This window comes from Lampris incognitus, chromosome 4 (genome assembly GCF_029633865.1).
Source record: "Lampris incognitus isolate fLamInc1 chromosome 4, fLamInc1.hap2, whole genome shotgun sequence".
NCBI classification, from domain to species: Eukaryota; Metazoa; Chordata; class Actinopteri; order Lampriformes; family Lampridae; genus Lampris; species Lampris incognitus.
In genome coordinates this window covers 50388387-50407481 of record NC_079214.1, presented here as the reverse complement: position 1 = coordinate 50407481, position 19095 = coordinate 50388387, and the positions used below count along the sequence as shown (strand labels likewise).

General features: G+C 43.7%; 2 protein-coding genes across 3 annotated transcripts in view; both read left to right on the top strand.

Annotated features, from left to right (window-relative positions):
* Positions 1-5104, top strand: part of rab8b (RAB8B, member RAS oncogene family) — a 41817-nt gene extending 36713 nt beyond the window's left edge. The window contains exons 6-8 of one of the 2 annotated variants that reach the window (XM_056278378.1): positions 378-443; positions 545-595; positions 847-5104. In XM_056278378.1, the coding sequence (XP_056134353.1) occupies positions 378-443; positions 545-595; positions 847-939 (210 nt within the window). In that variant the 3' untranslated portion in view covers positions 940-5104. The other variant, XM_056278377.1, reaches the window with a different exon arrangement.
* A 3397-nt stretch (positions 5105-8501) lies between these two features.
* On the top strand, positions 8502-9697 carry LOC130111064 (high choriolytic enzyme 1-like). Its single transcript, XM_056278081.1, has one exon. The coding sequence runs from the start codon at positions 8502-8504 to the stop codon at positions 9303-9305; it is 804 nt and encodes a 267-aa protein (XP_056134056.1). The 3' UTR covers positions 9306-9697.
* The last annotated feature ends 9398 nt before the right edge of the window (positions 9698-19095 follow it).

The following is a 19095-nucleotide window of genomic DNA, read 5'->3' as shown; positions in this document are numbered from 1 at the left end:
TGAAAAGAAGCAGCTGGCGACTCCACATGTATCGGAGGAGGCATGTGGTAGTCTGCAGCCCTCTCCGGATCAGCAGAGGGGGTGGAGCAGCGACCGGGACAGTTTGGAAAATAGGGTAATTGGCCAAGTACAATTGGGGAGAATCCCCCCCCCCCTGCAAAAAAAAAAAAAGTGAAAGTAGCAGCTGAATTTCCGAATCTGCTGTATTCAGAGGCCAGTAGATGAGTGCACTTTTCTGTGCTTTGTGAAATCGAAGTGAAACAGAACAACAGTGGAAATAATATACATGCTAATCAAAAGCCTATAAATATCGGAAAGGAGGAATTTGATCGTGTCACCTTGAATTATAGTCATAATTTGTATTTTCCTTTGCACAGTTGGCAATAGATTATGGGATTAAGTTCTTGGAAACCAGTGCCAAGTCAAGCATAAATGTGGAAGAGGTAAGTAAAGTTTATATTGTCATAGAGATCAGAGCCAATACTTTCCTGTTTTTTCATGATTGTTCTTAATGGTATATGGCACCTTTTACATCATTAAACAGGCCTTCTTTATGCTTGGAAGAGACATTATGACAAGACTCAATAGAAAAATGGTGAGTTTCAACATAATGAATATAACATTGACACTAACAAATATATTGCAGTTTATTTTCTATGTCTTGAAAAAGCCCACATCATCTGTCAGCATGAAAACGCTGGCTGCCTCTTTAGTTTTCCATGAGCAACCAGTGATGGATGGGCATTAGTATATGGCCACATTCTCCTGTGTAATATTTGATGATTATGGATTTTAGTCAGACCAGACACGAGTCAGCAGTTAACCCTGTTGTTGTGTTTGCTCTAGAATGACAACAACCCCTCTGGAAGTGGAGGGCCGGTCAAAATCACTGAAAACCGCTCTAAAAAGAGCAGCTTCTTCAGGTGCACACTGCTGTAGACAGAGCCATTCCTCAGACTGCTCCGGTCTCCTCCTCCTCCCCTTTCTGCCTGGCTGCCTCAGAGCACAAGACCTCCCGCCGCCAGGAGGGGCTGTTGGTCACCGCTAGCACTGCAGAGGGGCTGACACTTCTGTTAGCCATCAGAAGACTAAATCTTGCAACTCCTGTTTCAATGATATTTACATATGAAGAGAGAACGGAAAGGAATGGGAAGGAACGAACCCCAATCGTTTTTCTTATTTTATTTTTCGTCTCTCTTCTGCTGAGAGTGTGTTCCCCCCATCGCCTCCCCTGTCCTGCTACAGATCAGTCATGAATGGTCATGGACTTAATTTTGCTCGAGTGCTTCTCCCCCCCCTCCCCATTTCAGCTAAAACTGCCTGTTTTACTTGACTTTTTTTGCTAAACACAGTAAATTCTTCAGTTTTTATTTTTATTTTATAAGGATGCCATTTTAGCAGCAAAAAAAAAAAATTACCATGGGAAGTGTCGACAAACCAATTCAGATCTTAATTCTGCTTTTGAAAAGAGATTCCAGTCACCGTGACGAAGACTCATGCCATGGATGATGGATAATAGCACCTTAAACAGAAAGGAGCAAAGTTGTGTGGGTTTTATTTTTGTTTTGTGGTGTTTTTACCAAAGCCGATTGCATCTCTGGGGTAGGGAGTCATCATTAGCTAAAACAAAGTATAGCTATCAGCATCTATCTTTTCTGCTTTTAGTATTTGTATATTTTCTCTAAACTTAGTATAATCTTTTAAATGTTACAACAGCACTGAAGATTTAAACGTGAAGTCAAATGAAGAGTTTGTTCCAAAATAAGATATATGCCATGGAAAAAAGAAAAAGGAAAAAAAGCAACATCTGACAGTGCTCTGACAGAAAGCAAAAGATATTTCCATTTTGTAAAGCCTTTATTTCCAAACAATGATCCCGTTGGAGGTGGGATCAGTCATGTTCTGGGGAAAAAAAGATAAATATTGGGATATAGCACAGTGGTTGGTGAATATGAAGCCTACAGCTCAGCCTGTCTCCACATGCGGTCATGGTGGAATCACCTAGAAACCCAATTCAGCATCACCTGCAATAGTGGTTCTCAACCTGAGGGATTAGCAGCCCTGGGTGGAGGTTAGAGAATATTCTAGTGATCTGAAAAACCGAATTTTTCCACATACACCTTTGTTATTATGCCTTTATTTTCATGATAAAAGTCTTTGTCTGGTGAAATAATGAACAATGTCAGCCTGAAAGGGGGCTCAAATCATTAGTTGGTGTCTAAGCTCACCACTCTGCATGTTTTGCCTGCAAAAGGGAATAATGTTTGCCAGTGTTTTCTGTTTGGGCATCATGAGCCATGAAGGTTGAGAACCACTGCTCTATAATCACTGTTGACAATGCAATGCAGGGTAGAGGAGACTCGCCAATGGCACTTTCTTTGACTGAATTGAAATCCTGTTCAGAACTTGGAAGGACTCATAAGAGAAGCATGTTACATACAGCACAGCACAGGAAGTGTTTCTGCGACCGTTGTTTAAAGTCATTCGCAGAATGCACGGAGGAGCTCGTGCAGTTTCATTGTGATTTGACCTCCTAGTTAGAAAATGCAAAACGTTTTATAGTTACCACGCCTTTCACAACACTGTATTTGTCTGCTCTCACAAGACAAACCTTTTACCTTCTCATATTTTTGTAAATTATATTATCTTATGTGTTGTTTGAGCTGAGTAAGGTTTATGACCACATGGCCCATGAAACTTAACCAGCACGCATTGTAGGCTATATTTTCAGCAATATATGATCAACTATATGAACAACAATCATAAAATTTAAAGGCCACTCTTATTCACTTTGCCTTACGGAGATGTTACGCCTCGGAGAGCAGCGATTTAAAGAGGAAATATAATACACTGTAGACTGATCTTTTTTTATAATGTGCAATACTATTCGACAAGTCCAAGTCTTCCCTGACCATAAGCCGGAGTACTGGAGATTAATTGGAAACAAAACCACTAACTAAAGCCCACAACCTCTTAACATCTTTGACTTATGGAGCCGAGTGATTTTTTTTTTACAGTAACTTTAAGTGTCTTCTTAAAAGCAGAATGTGTTTTTTTTTTTTTTTTTTACTTCAAGACTTTCTTGCATTCCATTCACTGTAAATGGCCTTGTTTTTGGCTCCAGGCAGTATTTGAGTGAACATAACTTCCTGAAGCAAAGAACCTTTGGTAGCAGATACACTCTCGAAAAACATTATGCCATTTTCAGGCCATCCACGTGCAGATGTCCACAACACAAATCAACAGCGAGAGCGTGGACATTAACAAAGTTATTGCAAGCTGCAAATGATACTAGCTGCATTGCCAAGGAGCTTAACACGTGCCGATGCACATTACTAATGTATGCTATAGATCATAAACTGAATCGGCATGGGAAAATATTACTGAAAATAGCCGCCATTTACTTTGTATTTTAGAGATGATGAGTATGGAACTGGTTTGAGTGAACATGAACCAGGTGTCAGCGTGTCTGGTTTCAGACAACACATTCTGCAGGCGGTCTTCGTTATGCCGTTCGTGTGTTATCTGGTCCAGTGAAAGGCAACGAGGATGTGTTGAATATGGCATGTCCTTTTTTTTTAAGAGTGTACTCAACGCTTATCGAAACAGCAGCAAACAAACAACCTCTTACGTGGTTTATCTGTGTTAATGCAGAATTTGGTATGGTTAATTACAGTATTTATATATTTTTATATTTTGTCCTGTAAGATATCAGACTGAATTCTGACATGCTCAAGAAACCATAGGAAAACCACTTCATGCATGCTTATTTGCTCTACAATGGCAAAGATATGTTGTAATTACAATTTTTTTTTTTACAATTCATAGAGGAGTACTATTAAACTTCTGTTTTATTAATCTTATTCTTGTTATTTCTATTTTTTGTTAAACAATTGTGTATTGTTTACAAATCCATTGCAGCAGTATTAGTCCTTCCTCCAGCTGCACTTTATGCCCTCTCTGTGTTTTTGTGTGTGCGTGTGCGTGTGCGTGTGCATGCACGCATGTGCAGTGTGTGTCTTTAGTTTTTGATAGTAAGACGGCATTGTGGTTAGTTTCGAGCTGAACCACTCCACTGGCCTTTACATGTGAAACTGAAAATCATGACACAAATGTAAAAAAAGGGAAATCTATTTAGCAAACTCAGCATCTTAAGAGACAGCTCATAACTCACTTTTCTAAGCGTTGAAATGTTGGTTTTGTTTATTTGCTTTGAGTACCGTATAATTTCTGAATTTTACTAAATTTGCCTTAACGACTGATGGACATTGATATAATCTTCCCTTTATTGTATCATATTTGCTCATGAAGCCATTTTGTGTTTTTCCTTTTTTGTTGACAGCACTTTTGTAGAGAAAAGTGTTCTGCAAATATAGTTATTGTTAGTTATTACTGCCGTAAGTGGACTCCTGTACGTACTATTGCATCTACACTTCCATCAAATAATTGGTACAGTATCTGTCCTGTCTATATGTACCCTGGATGACCTAGTTACACGTTTTTTTTTAGTTTCTGTTTTTTTCCTATTCAAATTCTAACAGGCCTCTAGGGACCCATCTCGACGAGCATTTTTACCTCATGTTAAGTCTGAAATATATTTCAACAAAATTCCCAAGAGCACCGGCTAACTCTCTTTTAACAAAGCAGTATTTGAAATAATTGTTAAGATGATTTTTGTTTTGTTTTTTTATTATTAAATATGAACCATCTTGCGTAATATCGCTGGTCATGCTTGGCCTCAAGTTGAGTATGGGATTGTGAATGAGAACCAGCTGTTGAAAACCAAGCCTGTCTCTTCAAATAATAACACAGCTTCGTGAGTTGTGTTTTATTGCCATGTTTGATCAATGTGGGTCGTCGTTGTTGTTTTGTTTTTGTTTTTACACAACGTTTGATCATAAAAGTTATCGGTTACCCAAAGGAACTACAAAGTAGCATGTGTGTACATTTGTGTACACTTCTTAAATATATAAGTCTGTGGAACTGACTTGATATTTTCCTCTCTCAGACCTGTACCTTATCTACTTTGCTATGTTTTCCATTATCAGCATGGTCCAGTGTAACATATCCATCCCATCTCATGGTCAACAGAGTGTACAATGATTAAATAACTTTTTTTAAATTCACAGTGACTCTTTGCTTTTATTTTTCCTTAAAATAGGCCTGCATTTGGCTTCATAAAACAGCTGTTTTTTTATGCACAGTTCAGTTCATAAGTAATGCATAACAGCTTGTGGCATTTATGACTTTTTTTCTCAATGGTATTGCACATCCACCATCGTATGTGAATATGCACAGCAGTTCCTTTGCTCAGTCGTGTCTTTCAAAATAATTCAATAAAGTCAATAAATGATTTGCCTAGTATACAGAATAATGAGCTTTAATACTGGAGAAAATAACAGAAATATATTCAACCTAAGGTGCCCCGGTGGCTCACCTGGTAGAGCTTGTGCCACATATCAAGGCTGAGTCCTTATCGCAGCGGCCTGGGTTTGAATCCAGTCTGGAGTCTCAGCTGCATGTCCCCTCTCTCGCCCCTGCCTTTCCTGTTTCTCTCTACTGTCTCTGTCAAAATAAAAGTGGAAAATGCTAAAAGAAAAATTAAGAAAATGCATTTAAGCCAAAATAAATACTAACGTAAAAGGCCTTAGTTTGTGCATAATGTGCAGCAAACACTCAATATAACCAACCCTTACTTGCTCCAAAGTCAACATACTTCCAGTTTAGGGAAGAACGATGTCTTTTTCTAATCTCTAAATAATGGTGCATGTACCTTTTCAATTACAAGTGTATTTAATAATATAGTCTGCTCACTTACTGTGGGGTGTGCACACAGCACTTGCAGGCTCTCTTTTTGCTATGAGAGAAAGCCCTTGTACATTCATGCCAATCTTACATATTACGTCTTTGAATTTTGATCTTACCAATGAACGATTATAAAATAAAATAATTTTCTTGAGTAGCTTTTATGCACTGTTTCAGAATAGATTTGTGTTCACGTACAGTTGTTGCATGAAAAATATATGATATGATATATATTATATATATCATATATATATATATATATATATATATATATATATATATATATATATATATATATATATATATATATATATATATATATATATATATATATAATATATGATATTGTTTAAGTGTCTCATTCCATCATGGCTACACTTTCTGCCTTACTGTGGCATGGCCATGAAGATTCATGGCTATACAGATTGGATTTTATGGTAATTTTGGAGGAAAGGTGTATTTTTCAGCCTGAGCATCAGACTTGATGTCGACAGGAATATTATTCCAAAGAAAAGGAGCATTGTATGAAAAGACTCTGCAACCTGCTAAATTATTTTTACTTCTGGAGATGGACATGAGGCCTGTGTCTTGGGAATGGAAGGTACGGGATGGCACATAAGGCTTTATAAGATCTGATCCATAAGATGGAGAAAAATCATGAGGTATTTTAGACATTAGCAGCACATTAAAGTCAGGTCTGGCATAGATAGGGAGCCAGTGAAGGGAAACTATAATGGGGGTAATATGGTCGAATTTTCTAGTTTTAATCAGGATTCTAGCCGCGTCATTATATGCCATCTGAAGGTTTTTGATAGCATGTAGTAGGTTGGAATAAGGGACACTGCAATAATCTAGTCAGGATGAAACAAAAGCATGGACCAGGGTATCAGCATGGGCCGTAGTCAGGATAGACCGAATTTTAGCAAATTTCAAAGGTGAAAAAAAATGTCTTAGTGATTTCTCTAATGTGAAACTCAAAAGAGAGGGTCTTACCTAATAATAACACCATGAGTTTTGACCATGGAAATTTGGGAGATCTACAGCTATGAAGATTTACCTTTACTTGTTTATGTTGATAAGTCTTGTGGGTCCAATAACCAGCATCCCAGTTTTTTCATAGTTAAAGGTACAATCTGTAATGGCATGCAAGACCACGGCTATATGGAGTACAACGACAGTACGAGTGCTCCACTGACAAAAAGAAACATGACACATCTTGGCATCAGGTCAACATTATGTATTTGTTTGAAAAATGGAGATAGACACTCAGATATGTTGCAACTAGAAATAATGGCGTCTGGAGGCAGGGTAAGTGTAGTATAATTTTATGTCACTAGAGGGCGACAAACACGTATGGAAAATAATGGTATCAAGAAGTGCAGTATACGGTAGTACGTGTTAATACTAAACATGTTAAAAAAAGGCACAGATAAAAATATGATAGGGTATAGATTCGGGGTGATTCTATTTGCAGCTAAGAAGATAATGGAGTATACATTTGGGGTGAGTCTATTTTCGAGAATCAAAGGTGTGGTCAAATGTTAAGCCCCGCGCTAAGTCATGGCATAAAGGTGTGTGCATCAGGACGTCAGGTCAGTTGCTCCATGGACCAGCTCGGTATATTATTATAACCATTGCGTGCTACTAGCAATAAACCTTTTTACATCAGACTAGAAGGTATTGGACATTGATTGATTGACTTTGAAGAACACTGTGTCAAGAAGAAATTCTCCCACAGTTCCTTACGTGTGCACATCATTCCAAAAGTTCTATCACACTAAACTATTTACAACCACATAATAGTTACAACATACCAACAAATGCAACTTGATTGATTGATTGGTTGATTGATTGATTGATTGATTGATCGAATGATTGATCGATTGATTGATTGATTGATTGATTGATTGATTGATTGATTGATTGATTGATTGATTGATTGATTGATTGATTTACCATTATTGGTTACACAGTGCACAAGTCCAAGGGGGGTGGGGCATACCTTTGTTCAACTTATCTTCTGAGGCTCTTTCCACTGGCTGTTAAGCAGTATAGAACCAGTTATTTGCCATAATATTCGGTTCAGGGCTGTTCTGTTTTAAGATGTACCCCAATCTTCTCCTGAAGCAGCTGCCGAAACTCAATAAATGCTGCTAAAAATTTGAATAAAATAGGACTACACTCCCTTTTTTCCATTTTTGGCTGTTAAATAAGTAGATGTAAAGTGTTCAGGTTCATATGATCTTGATAACATGTGTCCCTTTATTGACTAGGGATAACAATGAGGCTGTGTAAATTAATGCTGAATCAGCTAGCTTCAAATGCTTTATATTTTTAAGACTAAATTAAACATAGTAAGTACACTAATTTTGCCACATTAGTTCTGAAAAAAGTCTGCTTATAGTGTTTAGGTTAATGTACCCCTCTAAACATATCATATTTGTTCTTTTATTGACCATGGTTTACAAAGTATATTGAAAGAGTGGGTTTGTCCATGGAGTCCTCCCTATATAGGTTTATTTAGGACTAGCAGTCTAGACCCCAGCCCTAAATCCCCCAGCAGACACACCTAAAAAGTTGTATATAAAGCCTCTGGACTGGTCAGACTCACACAAGCTTCAAGGAGCCTCTCCAAAGCAGCCCTCCAGAAAAAGCCTCACTTCCAGAGCCAAGGACCCATCGGAGAGACACTAAAAATGAATCCATCTCTCAGCCTCCTGCTGCTTCTGCTGCTGGGTCTCTCCCAGGCTGATCCTATGATGGAGGAAGACAGTGAACCAGAGGACCTGGAGGGTGAAAATGAGGCTGGTGATATAGACATCACCACCAGGATTCTGACCACCAACAACGTATCCAGTGAGTTCCTGCTGGAGGGAGACCTGATCGCACCCAAAACCAGAAATGCTATGGTCTGTTGGGGCGGCAGCTGCTTGTGGAGGAAAAACAGGAATGGCTATGTCGTCGTTCCCTACATAGTGAGCAATGCCTTCTCCGGCTCTGATAAACAATTGATCGACACTGGCTTGAAGTCCTTCCACGGGAGCACCTGCATCCGCTTTGTGCCTCGAAGCAACGAGTACGACTACATCAGCGTCGAGAACAGAGACGGGTGCTTCTCTTCTCTGGGCAGACAGGGAGGTGGACAGGTGCTGTCTCTCAACAGGCAGGGCTGCCTCTACCATGGCATCGTCCAACATGAGGTCAACCATGCTCTGGGCTTCCAGCATGAGCAGACCAGGAGCGACCGCGACGGCTACGTCAGGATCAACTGGCAGAACATCATCCCAAATACGGCCTACAACTTCCATAGACAGAACACCAACAACCTGAACACTCCCTACGACTACTCCTCTGTCATGCACTATGGCAGAACGGCCTTTGCTGTGGCGTATGGATTGGAAACCATCACCCCCATCCCCAACCCCAATGTGCAGATCGGCCAGAGAAGGGGCATGTCCCGCCTTGACATCCAGAGGATCAACCGACTCTACCGCTGCTAAGGCCAACTCTCAGGGCGTCCTTTAGAAAAGCATCAGATTTTATCATTGTAACCAACAGAAATTAAATTTGTTATTCATAACAAATGATCTTGAGGCCAATACCAGCATTTCAAATCTTTCTCCTTTTTTCTCAAAGTTCACAAACTAAAATAATTTTTAACCACTAGCCACTGTTTGACTACTTTCAGTAGTCACCTGTTTTCATTTTATTCGCTAAAATGATTGTACAAATAAATAAAGGATAAAGCCAAAAAGGCATTTATGTCCCTGATATCCCGCTGACCAAATCCATGAAATGAATGGAGCATGTACTTTTGGATCCTGTTGTGATGTGTCGATGAATAAAAGTAATGCCTGAAAATCATAAGAATAAATGTAATAAATGTGTAGCAAAGAGGCCAATCATTGTCTTTGTTTTTTATTCAGCAACTTACATTGTAATTAAAACTCTGCCAACATATACAGGTGCAATACAAAGAAACAAATGAAATGCCGAAATCAGCTGTATCCATGGCTTACTTAATTTGGAAAGTGAAATTTTAATAACTATGCTTCACATTTAAGCCAACTTTCACAATGTAACTGAGCCACCCTGTTAGCATGTAACTTTCCAGTACTGGAGTCACTGATTGTCATTTACTGTGAGTTTCTGTGGATTGCTGATGTATTGCATTGAATGTGAACACTGTTCTGACTGGGATTTTTTACTGTGAACTTGACTGCTGGTGGGATTTTAGTACCACTGCTACAAATACTATACAACAATTACTTCTGTTACAGCTAAAAATTGAGTAACAGTACTGCAACTGCACCTTCTGCTTCCACTACTATTACTGCTGCTACTACTACTACTACTTCTAATAATAATAATTATTATTATATTTGTATAGCACTTTTTAAGCTAGGAGCACAACGTGCTTTCCAAAATCAGCATAAAAACAATCACAAATATAGAAGAAAAACACAAGAACAGCACAGGAAAAAAAAAATACAGGGATAGCAATACAAGCACACAATTAAAAGACCATCCAGTCATCTGTGATGCCCACTGGAAGTGTTATCATATTTATGATGGTATCTTGGGGTTTGAGAGAATATATTGTTTATAATAATTTTATTTTATATGTGGAGTCTGTCTGTATGTTTATTTAACCATAATGGTTTAAGCCCAGTTGCCTGAGAAATGTGGAAGGACAGATGGTGGTCGATTTTGCGAAAAGGATGGAAATGGCTGTGGTGAATCCATATTTCAAGAAGAGGGAGGAACACAGGGTGACGTACAAGAGTGGAGGGAAGTGCACACAGGTGGACTATATCTTATGTAGAAGGCACCATCTAAAAGGGATTGGAGACTGCAAGGTGGTGACAGGGGAGAGCGTAGCCAGGCAGCATCGGATGGTGGTCTGTAGGATGACTTTGGAGACCAAGAAGAGGAAGCGAGTGAAGACACAGCCGAAGATCAAATGGTGGAAGTTGAAGAAGGAAGACTGTTGTGTGGAGTTCAGGCAGGAGTTAAGACAGGCACTGGGTGGTAGTGAAGAGTTGCCAGATGGCTGGAAAACCACTGCAGAAATAGTGAGGGAGACAGCTAGGAAGGTACTTGGTGTGTCATCAGGACAGAGGAAGGAAGACAAGGAGACTTGGTGGTGGGATGAGGAAGTACAGCAAATTATACAGAGGAAAAGGTTGGCAAAGAAGAAGTGGGATAGTCAGAGAGATGAAGAAAGTAGACAGGAGTACAAGGAGATGCAGCGTAAAGCAAAGAGAGGTGGCAAAGGCAAAGGAAAAGGCGTATGGTGAGTTGTATGACAGATTAGACACTAAGGAAGGAGAAAAGGACTTGTACCGATTGGCTAGACAGAGGGACCAAGCTGCAAAGGATGTGCAGCAAGTTAGGGCGATCAAGGATAGAGATGGAAATGTGCTGACAAGCGAGGAGAGTGTGCTAAGAAGGTGGAAGGAATACTTTGAGGGGCTGATGAATGAAGAAAATGAGAGAGAGAGAAGGTTGGATGATGTAGGGATAGTGAATCAGGAAGTTCAGCGGATTAGCAAGGAGGAAGTGAGGGCAGCTATGAAGAGGATGAAGAATGGAAAGGCAGTTGGTCCTGATGACATACCTGTGGAGGCATGGAGATGTTTAGGAGAGATGGCAGTGGAGTTTTTAACTAGTTTGTTTAACACAATCCTGGAAAGTGAGAGGATGCCTGAGGAGTGGAGAAGAAGCATACTGGTACCGATTTTCAAGAACAAGGGCGATGTGCAGAACTGTAACAACTACAGAGGTATAAAGTTGATCAGCCACAGCATGAAGATTTGGGAAAGAGTAATAGAAGCTAGGTTAAGAGGAGAGGTGACGATCAGCGAGCAGCAGTATGGTTTCATGCCACGAAAGAGCACCACAGATGCGATGTTTGCTTTGAGAATGTTGATTGAGAAGTATAGAGAAGGCCAGAAAGAGTTGCATTGTGTCTTTGTAGATTTAGAGAAAGCTTATGACAGAGTGCCGAGAGAGGAGGTGTGGTATTGTATGAGGAAGTCAGGAGTTGCAGAGAAGTATGTAGGAGTGGTGCAGGATACGTATGAGGGAAGTGTGACAATGGTGAGGTGTGCGGTTGGAATGACGGATGGGTTCAAGGTGGAGGTGGGATTACATCAAGGATCGGCTCTTAGCCCTTTCTTGTTTGCAATGGTGATGGACAGGTTGACGGACAAGATCAGGCAGGAGTCTCCATGGATGATGATGTTCGCGGATGACATTGTGATCTGTAGTGAGAGTAGGGTGCAGGTTGAGGAGAGCCTGGAGAGGTGGAGGTATGCACTAGAGAGAAGAGGAATGAAAGTCAGTAGGAGCAAGACGGAATACCTATGCGTGAATGAGAGAGAGGACAGCGGAATGGTCAGGATGCAAGGAGTGGAGGTGACAAAGACATCTGAGTTTAAATACTTGGGGTCAACTGTCCAAAGTAACGGGGAGTGCAGTAGAGAGGTGAAAAAGAGAGTGCAGGCAGGTTGGAGTGGGTGGAGAAGTGTGTCAGGAGTGATTTGCGACAGAAGGGTACCAGCAAGAGTTAAAGGGAAAGTTTACAAGATGGTTGTGAGACCAGCTATGTTATATGGTTTGGAGACAGTGGCACTGACGAAAAGACAGGAGGCGGAGCTGGAGGTGGCAGAGTTGAAGATGCTAAGATTTTCACTGGGAGTAACGAAGAAGGACAGGATTAGGAACGATTATATTAGAGGGACCGCTCAGGTTGGACGGTTTGGAGACAAAGCAAGAGAGGCAAGATTGAGATGGCTTGGACATGTGTGGAGGAGATATGCTGAGTATATTGGGAGAAGGATGCTGAATATGGAGCTGCCAGGGAAGAGGAGAAGAGGAAGGCCAAAGAGGAGGTTTATGGATGTGGTGAGGGAAGACATGCAGGTGGCTGGTGTGACAGAGGAAGACGCAGAAGACAGGAAGAAATGGAAACGGATGATCCGCTGTGGCGACCCCTAACGGGAGCAGCCGAAAGTAGTAGTAGTAGTAGTAGGTTTAAGCCCAGTTGCCTGTAGTGGCGACTCCATTACAGCAGAGGGCGCTGTGACACGGTTGCGTGATGATATTGTAGCGAATTCGGGGGACAACGCAACCACAGGAACTGCCGCGGCCGGGAAGCGAATCTGTATCGCCCGCATCGCAGGAGACATCGCTAACCGCTCGACTAAAGGGTCAGACCCGCCAGCCAGCGGCCAGCGTGTCTTCTTATCCATGCACGTTACAATATTGTGTTGAGCGGGGTTTCTTCATGAGATTGAGAGACTTCGAGATAGCAAGTCACGGTTTACCGTGTCACAAGCACTATATATTGTTTAATATTGTTTCATACGATCTTTATACAGTGTTTTTTCGTTTTATTAGATTGGCGAATATAGGGTTTATCTTGTTTTTACCGTTGACTAATGGCTAGCTAATGCAACCTGGCTAGCCGCGATCGTTAGCTCTGTTGTCGCCTGGGCAACGTCACGTGATTCTCTCCGTGCTGTGTAACTTCATATTTATGCTCTAGCTTGTAACGTTAGTTGTACCTGGCTCCACACACCCCTGTAGTCTAAGTTTTGATTGGCTCAACAGTTTCAAGTGTTATAAAACGGTTTCCATGTTTGAAGTGTAGATTATAAATTTATAAGATTATTATTGATTGTATTCATTCTTTACTGTGAACAGGTCCTCCTATACTACTGAAAAGTATATGAAAGTGCATTTAAGATGCAGAATGTAAACACATGTTTATAGATGACAGTAGATGATATGGATGAGAGATAGGGATATGGAGATTTTGATATTGACCAGTTTATTTGGAGTGTTTATATAGAAATTTAATATGTAAAGTAAGGCAGCCAATGTAAATGTCTAGACAGACAATAAATATATGTACAATAGTACAAGTGATTTAGAGGACCATGTAAACAGGGTGATGATTGTAAATAAAGATAACATTGAGAGACTTCGAGAAAGCAAGTCATGGTTGACTGACGTCTTTATTCCATGACTGTTTTCAGATATCTGTCAAACTATAACTGCCTGCACCGTACCAAGCCCGGTACTTGCTACACACCCATTATCCAAACCACTCGTCCTGCTCTCAGAGTCACTGGAGTCTATCCCAGCAGTTATTGGGTGGCAGGCGGGGAGACACCCTGGACAGGGCCCCCACCACCACCACCCACACCCATACCCACACCCACACACAGGGACAATTTAGTACGGCCGATCCACCTGACCTACATGTCTTTGGACTGTAGGAGGAAACCAGAGCAGACACGGGGAGAACATGCAAACTCCACACAGAGGACGACCTAGGACAACCCCCAAGGTTTGGACTACCCCGGGGCTCAAACCCAAGGCCTTCTTGCTGTGAGATAACCACGCTAACCACCGCACCACCGTGCCGCCCCAATTAAAAGACAATATAAAAGAAATTTAAAAATAAATCATCCAAAAGGTAGAATAAGTGAAAAAATTAGAACAATTAAAATCAGGTGGTTACACAACAAAGCTATATTATGTAAACAAATAAGACTAGTTGTCAGGCGAAAAGGCAAGTCTAAAAATGTGTCTTAAGACAGGATTCTAAAGCAGAAACAGTGTAATTAGACTGAATACTAACTGGAAGCCTGTTCAAAAGTGGAGGTGCTAGTACAGCAAACAATTTACTGGTACCATATGCTATAAACTGCATATTTCATGCTTCAAGCATTCACTTACTCTTTCCAGCTCATGAATTGTGCACCTACAGGCTAAGATTATAAGGATTACAAGACTATTGCAATAATGGACCAATGTTTGTTTCTTTCTGCAATTGGTATTTGGTCACTGGTCATTGCATCTTTACCTCTCCAAAGGTATTATGTTGTTAAGGTAAGGCCTTGGCAGCAGAGACCAGATATTGGCATTTAATAAAATACCAGTACCTTTAAACTTGAAACACCTGTGCTAATTCAACGATCGATAGATAGATAGATAGTAGAAGGATGCACGCTTGGTTCAAGGAAAAATGCCACCTTGCCATCGCGAACACCAGCGGTTTGTGATCGACGAAAGCCATGAACTGACGGCCCTCCAGTAGGAAACGAAAGTGCCTAACAGCGAGGAAAAGGCCAAGCAGCTCACGATCAAAGGTGCTGTATTTGCGCTCTCTCAGGTTCAACTGCCGGCTGAAGAAGGCAAGCGGCTGCCACGCACCGCTCACCCACTGCTCGTAAAGCGCGCCGACAGCGTAGTCCGAAGCATCCGTCGTGATGGCAATGGGCGCTCCAGACACAGGGTGTGCCAGCATCGCCGCGTCAGCCAGGGCGGCCTTCACATCCTTAAAAGCCGTGTCCCTCTCTGCAGACCAGTCCACAGCGTGTTTGGGGGCTGTGCCCTTCAGAGCCTCATATAGCGGGCGGAGGAGATCGGCAGCCCGGGGGATAAACCGGTGGTAGAAGGACACCATGCCAATGAACTCCCGGAGGGACTGGGCCGTGTGTGGGCGTGGAAAGTCTGCGACGGCCTCCACCTTAGATGGAAGGGGGGCCGCCCCGTCCTTGGTGACCCGATGGCCCAGGAAGTCGATGATGCTCAGACCAAACTGGCATTTAGCCGGGTTAACTATCAACCCGTGCAGGCTGAGTCTCTCGAAAAGGGCTCTGAGGTGGGACAAGTGCTCGGACACGGAGGTGCTAGCGACCAGGATGTCATCCAGGTACACAAAGAGGAAAGGCAGGTCCCGCAACACTGAGTCCATGAGGCGTTGGAAGGACTGCGCGGCGTTCTTAAGCCCAAACGGCATGCGCAGGAACTCGAACAGTCCGAACGGAGTTGTCACAGCCGTTTTGGGGACATCAGTGGGATGGACGGGCACCTGGTGGTATCCACGGACGAGGTCCACCTTGGTAAAGATCACTTTCCCAGCCAGGTGGGCGGAGAAATCTTGGATGTGAGGGACCGGGTAGCGGTCCGGTGTTGTTGCGTCATTGAGCCGACGGTAGTCACCATATGGACGCCACCCACCGCCAGGCTTAGGCACTATGTGGAGGGGTGAAGCCCACGGGCTGCTGGAGCGACAGATGATGCCGAGGCGCTCCATGTTCTCAAACTCCGCCTTGGCGACAGAGAGCTTGGTCGGGTCGAGGCGCCGAGCTAGGGCGTGCACCGGCGGGCCGGTGGTGGCGATGTGGTGCTCAACCCCATGTTTGGTCGTAGATGACGAGAATGTGGGCTGAGTGAGGTCAGGGAACTCGGAGAGAAGATGGAGAAACACGTCCTCAGTGGAGAGCATGCTGGACAGCCTGACGGAGCCTGTATCGCTGAGTGCACACGCGTGTGAAGCGAAGGTGACGGCGTCAATCAGGCGTCGATTCCTGACGTCCACCAGCAGCCCATGAGCACAAAGAAAATCTGCGCCGAGGAGGGGAAATGCCACGTCGGCGGTGACAAAATCCCAGCTGAACCGCTGTCCATTAAAACACATGTCAATGTGCCTCGTGCCGTACGTACGGATAGAGCTGCCGTTAGCAGCTTCCATGGGAGGGCCGTGAGCACCCGACAGTGCGTCCACACTCGATGCAGGTACGACACTCCTCTGCGCCCCAGTGTCGCATAGGAAACGCCGCCCCGAGATGGAGTCTCGCAGGAAAAGTAGCCTGTTGTCCTCCACGCCGACGCCCATGGCCACTAGTGAGCGCCTGCCTTGGCGTTTCCCGACGAGCTGAAATTGCACGGGAAGGTGCACTTTGTCGCCTTGGCCCCGAACTTTGCATGGTAAAAGCACAGGCCGGGCTCCTGTCGCCGACCGGGGGTTGCCGCGGCGACCACCATGGAGTCACCAGCTGGTGGCTTGTGGGGGTGGGCAGGGGTGAGCGCGGACGCGCAGTGCTGCTGTTGGCTGGCCAGGAAGAACTTGTCAGCTTCTTCAGCTAGCTTGCGGCAATCGGTAATGCTGGTGTTAGCCAAAGCGGCCTGCACCTGAGCAGGTAGTTGTCGCAGAAACAGTTGGACAAAGAGGAAATCAGGTGTGTGCGCCGGTCCCAGCAGATTCAGCATTTTGTCCATGAGCTCGGATGGCTTGCTGTCACCCAAGCCTTGCAGAGAAAAGAGACGGTGGGCCCTCTCGGCGTCGGAAAGTTCAAAAATCTTCAAGAGGGGGTCTTTGAACCCCTTGTATTTGTCTGCCGCCGGAGGATTTGTAAGGAGACTCACCACTCTAGTTGCAGTCGAACATCCGAGCGGCGATACCACGTAGTAGTATTTAGTAGCATCATCCGTTATTTTGCGGATAGCAAACTGCGCTTCCGCCTGGGCGAACCATGTCGTTGCCGATGACTCCCAGAACTCTGGCAATTTGAGAGAAACCGCGTTGATTTCGTCAACCATGTTCGTTCGAAAGATTGTCTCTGATAACTACCAAGAGACAAACGTCGGGGTCACCAGTGTAGAGGAGCTCGAGCAGGAGTTGTGACAACTTTCTCTTTCGGCTACACAACGTGCACCATTTATTCCTTCACCATAACAACAACAAAAAACCCGCGCAGTGGAAGTGTGTCACTGTAAACCCGAACCGAGGAAACAGCAGCTGTAAACTAACGTTCCTACTAGCTCAATAAGGGGAATTATGTAGCCCCATAACCACTACAGTATCCCCTTTACATATGGGTAAAATGCAATATAACAGCATCTGTAAATATTAAGACCTAGGCTCCAGTATCCCCGCAAGCTTGAGTAAGGGTAAGCGGTTTGGATAATGGATGGATGGATGGATATTCAAACAGGCAGTGGGGCTGCGTTGAGAGCCGTCCTCTGAGAAGGCCCATGTCCTAGTTAGAGAAAGTCGGCCTAATTTGCAGTCATTACTTTGGCATCAGTGTTATCTTATGATATGCAAAGATCGCTAGGTCCTCACTCTCAACTTGCAAAGTTGCTTGTTTGGATAATCGTTTAATAACATCTTCCTTTGGTGAGGTCTGCGCTGCCTCGCCATTGTTTATTACCTGCCAGAGTCACAACAGCGAAGCGATACCTTTCAAAATTAAAATCGATAAACAACCACATGAGGAGCAGCGTGAGGCAGGAGAGACTAAATGACCTGGCTATCCTGTCAATTGACAACACTGGAGCCTAGGACTTGGATATGAAGGACACTGGAGGATTTTGTACAACACAGAGCTTATCGAATGCCAATCAAATAGGTGAGTACAAGTGCTTTCTCAAGGGAATTTGGGGTTTCTGATGGGTCACCATGCCAGCCTTTAGAGGTATTTTTTAACTGGCCGCTGAGCCAGAATAATATAGTTTCTGAGTTGGACCATCGCCGATCCCGTCTCATTGTGATTTTGATATCAGGAATTGGAACACTGTCATTTCACCTCATGCACTTGCGCACATGAAGTGAAATGTACGGTGGCCGACAAGGGCCAAACGCACTGCAACGGCATAATGCGTCTCAGTTAAGGAAAACAGCTTCAAGTACAGAAACGATTCAAATTCACAAACTCAAACACAAACACAAGTAGCAGGGAGCACGCTTCTCTGTGCGCCCGTGTCACAGAGAAATCGCCGACCGGAGATGGTGTCGAGGATGAAGAGTAGCCTGCTCGTATCGCCAACACTCATGGCCACTACTGAGTGTTGGCCCTCTCTTTTCCCGTCGGCCTGTAGTCGCAGGGGGAACGGCACCGTTTAGCTTTCGCACCAAATCGAGCGTGGTACATACAGAGTCCAGAGGGCTTGTAGCGGTCTGATGCGGTGGCGCCACCGTCGGGCCACGCCCGCGATGTCGGCGGGGGGCCAGTGAAGGTAGGAGCCAGCACCCCGGCATGGGAGGAACGTTGTGTAGCGACGAAGAATCGGTCAGCCTCCTTTGCCAGCTCACGGGGATCAGTGATGGTGGAGTTAGCGAGCGCAGTCTGGACGTGGGGCGGCATGTTGCGCAGAAACAGCTCCATAAACAGGAAACATGGCTTTTCTTGACCCAGTAGGTTTAACATCCTGCTCATTAGCTCCGATGGTTTGCCATCTCCCAAGCCCTGAATTGCGAAGAGGCGACGTGCTCTCTCCGTTGTTGACAGTTCAAAAGTTTCAAGGAGGAGATTCTTAAGTGCGGCGTATTTACCATCGGCCGGTGGGTTGGTTATGAAACCGCTTATCCTGGAAGCCGTAGCGCACCCCAGCGCTGCCACTACGTAGTAGCACCTGGTCTCGTCTGCTGTTATGTCTCTGAGCGCGAACTGTGCCTCAGCCTGCGCGAACCATGTAGCCGCGGAAGAC

What these genes read in the sequence shown, in the direction of transcription:
- LOC130111064 (XM_056278081.1), top strand. Translation starts at nt 8,502, where the DNA reads ATGAATCCATCTCTCAGCCTCCTGCTGCTTCTGCTGCTGGGTCTCTCC.